At 43.6% G+C, this 9,865-nt stretch overlaps 1 protein-coding gene across 1 annotated transcript in view; it reads left to right on the top strand.

Annotated features, from left to right (window-relative positions):
• The window catches only part of LOC144764078 (uncharacterized), a 168,230-nt gene extending 163,906 nt beyond the window's left edge, over positions 1-4,324 (top strand). The window contains exon 2 of the mRNA XM_078650241.1: positions 772-4,324. Within this exon, the coding sequence (XP_078506367.1) occupies positions 1,171-3,612 (2,442 nt within the window). The 5' untranslated portion in view covers positions 772-1,170 and the 3' untranslated portion in view covers positions 3,613-4,324. The remainder of the gene's footprint in view (positions 1-771) is intronic.
• Positions 4,325-9,865: the final 5,541 nt, after the last annotated feature.

A 9,865-nucleotide genomic window follows, 5' to 3' on the forward strand; every position in this document is an offset into this window, starting at 1 on the left:
TTTAAAGCTACTTGCCAAGCCAAAAACTCCCCTTTTTACATATGTCTCCCCTAAGGAAGGCCCTTGGTAACCCAAAGGGCAGGACGTTATACTATGTTTTACATGTCCTGGTTGTGACAAAAAGCTAAATTACTTTTTCACTGCTGTAAGTCCTACTCCTCTCTTTGGCTAGAACTGGGAATTCCTCAGAATACCTTTAAGCTGTAATTCCTGATTGGAAAGGAGTAGTCTTTTCATGTTTTATATCTTTGCAATGGTAATGAGAAATCCTCTTTACTGGTAAAGTCGGATTTAACATTACTATTTTAGAAAAGCTACTTTTCTCTGCTTGTACTGCTCTTTGCGCCGTACAGCCTGACTCTAGTACACGTCTGGGCTAGGTGACCAACCCTTTTGTGTATTCCTTCTAGAGAGCCACACACACTGCAAGGGTTGGGTGTGATTTAGCACTTATCTGCATCCCGATGGGTCTTTCTGGGCAGAGGGGAGGAAGGGGCCCACTCTTACCGTTCAGAGGGTAGTAGACTGACCGCATAGAAAGGAATGATAACTCCCTTTGGTAGTCTGGAGTGAGTGCTGGGAGTAAAAGAGATACTGGTGCACGTCAAAACCACTCTATTGCATCTTTACATTGAAAGTGTAATCTAGAATTTCTTCAGTGCACTTGTCTATGTGGTCCATTAAATGTCTCATTAAATGCCAATAGATTTTTGTGATGGACCTACCATTTAAGCTTATCCAGTGTTTTTTTAAATATATTTTATCCAACAGGTGAAATACAGTAATGAACAAAAAAGGTGAAAGCATTAAACATCACTTGTGTAGGTAGTGATGTAAAAACTGTATACCTCAAAATTTCTTCCCTTGAAGGCTAATGCCTCGCCAAAGGAAAACCCAAACTGCCCAATGCGGTCTGTACTTGGCTCCTAGGGATCACCTGATATACATTGACTAAATAGTACACTGACATACTGAAGCAAGTCTGATAAGGTTCTCACTACGAAAGAAGAGCTAACCTGGATCAGAAAGAACACACAGAAGAGAAACCGTATGAATATCTAGAAAGTGACAACACATTTATTAGGGAGAGAAAGAGCAAGTGCAACATCAGAAAATCATACTGGAGGAGAACCATATCGATGGACTGACTGCGGAAAAGTTTTCTTTGCAATGAAAGACCCAATGCAGCCTCAGAGTGTCCACGTAGAGGAGAAACCATATAAATGTACAGAGTGTGACAAAGCATTTATAATAAATAGAAAGCTAAAGCGACACCAGAAAATCCACACTAGGGAGAAACCATATAAATGTACAGAATGTGACAAAGCATTTGTAACAAATGGAGACCTAAAACGACATCAGAAAATCCAAACTGGAGAGAAACCATATCTATGTACAGAATGTGAAAAAGCATCTGTAACAAATGGAGAATTAAAACGACATCAGAAAATCCACACTGGAGAGAAACCATATCAATGTACAGAATGTGATAAAGCATTTGTAACAAATGGAGAATTAAAACGACATCAGAAAATCCACACTGGAGAGAGATCATATCAATGTACAGAATGTGACAAATCATTTATAACAAATGGAGAGCTAAAGCGACATCATAAAATCCACACTGGGGAGAAACCATATCAATGTACAGAATGTGACAAATCATTCATTATAAAGTCACGTCTAATGGAACATCAGAAAGTCCACACTGGGGAGAAACCATATCAATGTACAGAATGTGAAAAAGCATTTATAACAATTGTAGAGCTAAAGCGACATCATAAAATCCACACTGGGGAGAAACCATATCAATGTACAGAATGTGACAAAGCATTCATTAGAAAGTCACCTCTAATGAGACATCAGAAAATCCATACTGGGGAGAAACCATATCAATGTACAGAATGTGAAAAAGCATTTATAACAAATGGAGAATTAAAACGACATCAGAAAATCCACACTGGAGAGAAACCATATCAATGTAGAGAATGTGATAAAGCATTTGTAACAAATGGAGAATTAAAACGACATCAGAAAATCCACTCTGGAGAGAGATCATATCAATGTACAGAATGTGACAAATCATTTATAACAAATGGAGAGCTAAAGCGACATCATAAAATCCACACTGGGGAGAAACCATATCAATGTACAGAATGTGACAAATCATTCATTATAAAGTCACGTCTAATGGAACATCAGAAAGTCCACACTGGGGAGAAACCATATCAATGTACAGAATGTGAAAAAGCATTCATTATAAAGTCACGTCTAATGGAACATCAGAAAGTCCACACTGGGGAGAAACCATATCAATGTACAGAATGTGACAAAGCATTCATTATAAAGTCACGTCTAATGGAACATCAGAAAGTCCACACTGGGGAGAAACCATATCAATGTACAGAATGTGAAAAAGCATTTATAACAATTGTAGAGCTAAAGCGACATCATAAAATCCACACTGGGGAGAAACCATATCAATGTACAGAGTGTGACAAATCATTTAAAATAAATGGAGAGCTAAAGCTACATCAGAAAATCCACACTGGGGAGAAACCATATAAATGTACAGAGTGTGACAAATCATTTAAAATAAATGGAGAGCTAAAGCTACATCAAAAAATCCACACTGGGGAGAAACCATATAAATGTACAGAGTGTGACAAATCATTTGTAACAAGTGGAAAGCTAAAACGACATCAGAAAATCCACACTGGAGAGAGATCATATCAATGTACAGAATGTGACAAATCATTTAAAAGAAATGGAGAGCTAAAACAACATCAGAAAATCCACACTGGGGAGGAACCATATAAATGTACAGAATGTGACAAAGCATTCATTAGAAAGTCACATCTAATGGAACATCAGAAAATCCATACTGGGGAGAAAGCATATCAATGTACAGAATGTGAAAAAGCATTTATAACAATTGTAGAGCTAAAGCGACATCAGAAAATCCACACTGGAGAGAGATCATATCAATGTACAGAGTGTGACAAAGCATTTATAAGAAATGTACAACTGAAGCAACATCAGAAAATCCACACTGGGGAGAAACCATACCAATGTACAGAATGTGACATCGCATTCATTAGAAAGTCACATCTAATGGAACATCAGAAAATCCATACTGGGGAGAAAGCATATCAATGTACAGAATGTGAAAAAGCATTTATAACAATTGTAGAGCTAAAGCGACATCAGAAAATCCACACTGGAGAGAGATCATATCAATGTACAGAGTGTGACAAATCATTTATAACAAATGGAGAGCTAAAGGTACATCAGAAAAACCACACTGGGGAGAAACCATATCAATGTACAGAGTGTGACAAATCATTTAAAAGAAATGGAGAGCTAAAGCTACATCAGAAAATCCACACTGGAGAGAAACCATATAAATGTATAGAATGTGACAAAGCATATGTACCAAATGGAGAGCTAAACCGACATCAGAAAATCCACACTGGGGAGAGATCATATCAATGTACAGAATGTGACAAAGCATTCATAAGAAAGTCACATCTAATGGAACATCAGAAAGTCCACTCTGGGGAGAAAGCATATCAATGTACAGAATGTGATAAAGCATTTGTAACAAATTGAGACCTAAAACGACATCAGAAGATCCACACTGGAGAGAGATCATATCAATGTACAGAATGCGACAAGGCATTTATAATCAATGGAGAGGTGAAGTAACATTAGAAACTCCCCACCGGAGAGAGACCATTCAACTGCACTGAATGTGAGAAGGCATTTATTAGAAAGTTGCATCTTATGCAACATCAGATAGTCCACGTAGAAGAGAAACCCTATGGACGTGCATAATGCAACAAGACATGCATTACTAGGCAAAGATAAATACTTCATCAGAAATTCCACTCTGGTGAGAAACGATATGTTTGTACTGAATGTTACTCAGCAGTTATTACAAAGCAAAGTTTAAAAATACATCAGAATGTTCACACATGAAAGGAACCATATAATTGTACTAAGTGTGACATAGCATTTATTCCAAATGGAGGGTGACCATTCAACTGCACCGCACGTGAGAAGGTATTTATTATAAAGGGAGAGTTAAAGCAATATCAGCGTCCACACTGGAGAGAAACCGCATGAATTTACAGAATGTAACAAGGGATTTATTACAAAGCAAAATGTAATACAAGATCAGGAAGTTCACACAGGGGAGAAAACATATGTATGTTCTGAATACCACAAAACATTCATAATAAATGGAAAACTGAAGCAACATCTGAAAATATACAGGGCAGGAAATCCAATGTATGTACAGAGTTTAATAAAGTCTTCCACAGGAAGAATACGCTAATGCAGAATTTACAAATCCACACCAGGGAGAACCCTTATTAATGAATAGAATGTCAATCTGGGTAAATCATATGTGCTGTTGGCTGGCAATAAACCATGCACCAAATTCACGTACACGATAGGAAACCATAAAATAGAAGAGGTCAAAACATTTTCCTATCTAGGTGTAACCTTTGACGGGTCTTTACAATTTAACTCCCTGGTTGAGGAGCGCTGTTGTAAAATGATTGCTACGAATGGTGCTATTGCAAGTTACGGTAGGAGGGTAGGAAGATGGAGCCCCGAACAGGTGATGAACCTGTATAGCTCCATATGCTGCTCCAAAGTGATCTATGGGGCAGAGGTATGGGGCGTTGTTAATACTGTGAAAATACAGCGGGAAGAAAACAAATACTTAAGAACTATTCTGAGAGTACCCCCAAGTACCGCTGGCTTCATAGTACATAGGGAACTGGGGAGGTCGTACCAAGAAGATCTGGTAAAACTTAGACCAATAGTGGCCTGGTTAAAAATTTGGGTCAACCCCGAGGCGTCTCTGAGCAGGGAAATTTTAAACGACTGCTTAGAAAGAGACAAATGCATGAGAATCCCATGGCTCAACTATGTAAAGAGTACCCTAGAGTCAATCGGCTACAGGAACCTCTTCACTGACCCGGCAGCAATTGTACCACAGCATAAAGTGTTTGTAAAAAAAGCTTTTTTAGATCAAAAAGCACAACAGAGAGCTGAGGCTGAAGGGCCCAAAAAGACCGTGAGGGCTCACAACCTGGTTAAGAGCACAGAGGGAATGGAGCCATACTTGTACCTTATGCATAATGTTCAGGACAGATTTCTGATGTGCCGTTTTAGATTAAATCTACTTCCGTATTCATTGGCATCACCAGCAGGGTTTTTAACCACAACCGTGCAGAAGGGAACCTGCGGCTGCGACAACAGGTCTCCGCAGGATTCCCTTCACTTTGTACTCCTGTGCCCTTTTTACTCAATGCCTAGGCGTAGATTTTTAGTGAAAATCCTAAAACAAGCCAAACTGAAACATGCTAGAGAGGCCTTAATCTATTTACAGAAAGCATCGGATCCTTTAACATTGTGCTGTATAATGAATTTTATTAAAGTGGCGGTCCGATTAAGGGTAACCAGAGGAGAGGAATGATTCCTAAAAACTGTTATTAATCCTCTTTTAAAAGTGTCTAATTCCTTCTTCTCATTTGTTAAATGTAAATAATTATCACAACTAGGATTCTGATAATGGTTTAATGATATTTTATATTTTTAATTTTTAATCATGTATATATGTATGTGCTTTTATGGTGATTTTTAATCATCGAATAAAGAATCCTTGAATTGAATTGAATTGAATAGAATGTGACAAGGGTTTGATTACAAAACCAAATGTAATATATCAGAATGTTCACACAGGAGTTAAACTCTATAAATGTATTGAATGTGAGCTTGCATTCATCAATGGAGAGCTAACTCGGCCTTAAAAGTCAACCCTGAAGACCGCACTGAATTTAGCCAGGCATTTATTGACAAGGGAGAGTTAAAACCGCATCAGAAAGTCCCCACTGAGAAAAATCTATATGAATGTACAGAGTCAATCAATGGGTATTAAAGCGCGGTAAATCATCAGTGAAGTTCTCAAGGTGCTGGGTGAGGAGTTATTGTCCGGAGGGGCCGATCAATTGAACAGCCAGGTCTTGACCTTTCCAGATTCAGTGGTGAGGCAGATCTCAGGTGCAGAGTGGGTTCATTCCAGGTCTTTGCAGCCAGGTGGGAGTAAGAACGACCTCTGTTCCTTGTGCCTTAGACTCTGGGAGTTTACGCTAGGAAGAAAAGTGAAAGTGAAAAAAGAAACTTAATTAAGCGCACTGCGGCCAAGCGGCTTCCTGGCGCTGAGGGTTTGAACCAAGCTCACAGAGGGGACTCGGGGGAACTAGCATGGGAATGCCTGAGAAAACAAAAAAGTTTTGAGAGCTTTACGGAAATGGGAGTAGATGGGAATAGAGCGGACGGACAGGGGAAGAATGTTCCAGAACCGGAGGGCCAGAACCGAAAATCGGGTGCCTCCAGTTCTGGATTTACGGAAACGGGGGACGTGGAGGAGGGAAAGAGAGGAGGAGCGGAGAGTGCGGCTGGGGACGTGAGAAGTGATGAGAGATCCAATAAAGAGGGGGGCTGAGTGGGTGTGGGCACGAAAAGCCAGACAGGACAATTTAAAAAAAGATCTGAAGTGCACAGGAAGCCAATGAAGGGACTTGAGTGCAGGAGTGATGTGGGAAGATTTGGGAAGATGAAGAATGAGGCGGGCGGCCTGGTTTTGAATGGCCTGAAGGCGGCGGGTTTCATAGGCGGGTATGCCCACATACAAGCCATTCCCATAGTCAAGGCGAGAGGTGATTAGAGCCGTGACTATGGTTTTGAGGGCGTCTGCGGAGAAATACCGGGAGATCTTCCGGATGAGGCGGAGGGACAGAAAACAAGAGGATACTACGGAGCTGACTTGGGCATGCATGGTCAGGTCATGGCTGACCTTGATGCCCAAAGTCCGAACAGAAGAGACCGGTGAAGGGGGGGAACCAAAGGAAGGGGGCCAGTGAACCGCAGACCAAGGATTAGAGGGACCACCCGTGAGGACAAGCTCCGTCTTGTCCGGATTGAGCTTCAAGTGATTGAAGCTCATCCATTCAGATATGAAGACTAAGGTGGAACAAAACTTAGGAAGAGAGACAGAAGGGGAGGAAAGATCAAAGACAAGCTGGAGGTCATCCGCGTAGTTATACACAGAGACCCCCAGCTCGAGAAGAGAAATAATAAGGGGGTAGATATAAAGATTGAAGAGGAGAGGGGAAAGGGAGGAGCCTTGGGGGACCCCACAGGTGACCAAGCGAGGGGGAGCAGAGAAGCCTGAAAGATGAACCGCCTGGGACCTGCCCTGAAGAAAGGACGCAATCCAGGAAAAGGCAGTGCCCCGGATGCCCGCTGCGCTGACACGGTCGAGAAGGATGGAATGATCGACCGTGTCAAACGCAGCGGACAGATCGAGGAGGACCAGGGCCTGGGGGAGATTGATATCAGCTTTCCCTTTGAGTTCGTCCAGGACCGCAATGACCACTGACTCCGTGGAATGGCCTGGGCGAAAACCCGCCTGATGGGAGGCCAGAAGGTGGTTCTCCTCGATGTAGTTGGACAGGCAAGATGTGACATAGCTTTCAAGGATCCTGCCCAGATAAGGGAGAAGAGAGATAGGCCTAAAATTAGAAGAAAGAGAGGGATCCAGACCAGTTTTTTTAAGAATGGGAAAAACTATAGCAGATTTGAAAGATAAAGGAACAGAACCCAAGGCTAAAGAAGCGTTAAGAAGGGCAAGAGTGAGAGCAGGACAGCTAGTGTAAAGAGTCTTGAGGATCCGTGCAGGAGCACAGTCTGCCGGAGAGCCAGATTTGACTTTTGTGAGCAGGTTAAGGAAGCGGTCCATGGAAATGGGTGGAAGATGATCCAGGGAGTAGGGGGGCAGAGGAAGGGAGCAGGAGAAGCCAGCTTGGAGCACCGTAGGAATATTGGCCTTTATGTTAGCGATCTTATCAATGAAATAATCATTGAGTGAAGAGCAGAGGGTCTGAGTTGGAACAGGACTGGAGCCAGTACGGTCGGAAGTAGCTAGGTTATGAACTAGGGAGAAGATTGCTCGGGATTTGTTGGCAGAGAGGGCAACTCTCTCGGTAAAGTATTTGGTTTTGGCTGCAAGAATCGCTCTTTTGTAGTCGTTCAAGAGAAGTCTATATTTAGCACGGAGATTAGGGCAGTAGTTCCGTCTCCAGTGGCGCTCCGACCGCCTAAGGCCAAGTTGAGATCTTTGAGCTCATTGGTGAACCATTTGTGGGCATCATAAGGGCGGACGGATTTGACCTTCTTAACCGCATGCGCGCAAGCGGTTTTCCAGCTGTGCGCTGGGTTTTTAAAAAACCCACGTTACATGACGAGCTCAGCTCGTCATCAACGTACGAGCGCCGTAGCTCATGACGAGCTGAGCTCGTCATCAGCATCGAAGGGGTTACGCGGGGCGACCTGATCGCAGGAAGAGGAGAGCCAGGTACTAATGGCATCTGTCTGCGAATCCAAGGAGAGGTCAGTGAGGTCCGGGACAGAAGAGGCCAGGGAGAGCGAAAGAGAGTTAAGGTCAGTTTGATTCCAGCTGTGAGCCAGAATATTTTTAGGTGGAGGCAACTTGTCGGCTGAAGCCGAGTAAATGAAAAATGAAATAATGGAATGGTCGAACCAAATGCAGGGGAGCATAGAAGGGGATGAAACGTCGCAGCGTGATGACCAGATTTGGTCCAGGATATGACCCTGGGTATGGGTGGGGGCCAAGATGTGAGATTTAAAGTTCAAACTCTGGAGAGTAGCAGAAAAGTCTTTCGAAGACAGATCTTCCCTGGGGTCACCTGGCCAGAAATTGAAATCGCCAAGTAGGATAACCGAGGAGTTATATATCACCAGTGTGGCCAAAAGATCCTGTAGGACCGCTACAAATGAGGGCATGGCTTGGGGGGGACGGTACATAAGGACAACAGTTAAAGGTACGGAAAGATTGAGAGATCGGGCCACCAGGTAGTCCACGTTGGGTATGGGAGGGTGAGCAAGGAGTTGAAATTTCAGAGTGGAACGGATAATCATCGCCACACCACCGCCAGCCTTACCGACCGGGCGGTCTGCTCGGAGGGCATAGTAGGAATCGGGGAGAATGGCCAGGAGGTCCGGAAGGGAATCAGTGGAGAACCAGGTTTCGGTGAGAAATAAGTAGTCTGGGGAGTCTGTGTTCAAGAGATTAAAGAGTTCCGTCTGATGCTTGACTGCAGAGCGGGTATTGAGCAAATGAGCAGAAGCTGCCAAAGGGACAGGTGGAGAACAGGTGACGAGAGAAGGATCAGTGGAGGGAGAGATGGGGCTTCGGGTAAGAGAGGGCGGGCAGGGAGGGCAGGCGGCAAAAATGCCAAGAGAATCAAGACGGTGCAATAAGGAAGGGGAGGGAGAAAAAGCAGTGGGATGTGCAGAGAGTTGGGCTGAGGAGTACACCAGAGAATGGACAGGATCTGTGGCCCCTGGTCCCGGCCCGTCGCGGACGGGCGCAGACGGGCTTGCCTTAGGCGCGCCTTCGGCGCGCAATCGTCGCGCCCGCTGCGCTCGTCCGCTGCGCTTCCGGTGAGGGCACATCCTTTATGGGGGTAGGAGAAGAAGAGAGGGCGTGGCTAATGACAGAGGGCGTGCTGTTCGAATCCAGCCAATAGCGTGTTTAGCTGCGGGCAATTTTTCTTCATCCAATAGCAATTTTTGCCATACATGTGTGGAAGTTGGTACTGATGGTGGTAGCGACATCGGTGAGTGAGAGAATGAGTTTGGTGTCGTCTGTGTAGGAAATTATATTGAGACTATGGGATCTGACGATGTTGACCAGTGGAGGCCATATTTGTGTTGAAGAGCATGGAGCTGAAGGATGAGCCTTGGGGGACACCATAGGTGATCTCCT

This window comes from Lissotriton helveticus, chromosome 6, assembly GCF_964261635.1.
Source record: "Lissotriton helveticus chromosome 6, aLisHel1.1, whole genome shotgun sequence".
NCBI lineage: Eukaryota > Metazoa > Chordata > Amphibia > Caudata > Salamandridae > Lissotriton > Lissotriton helveticus.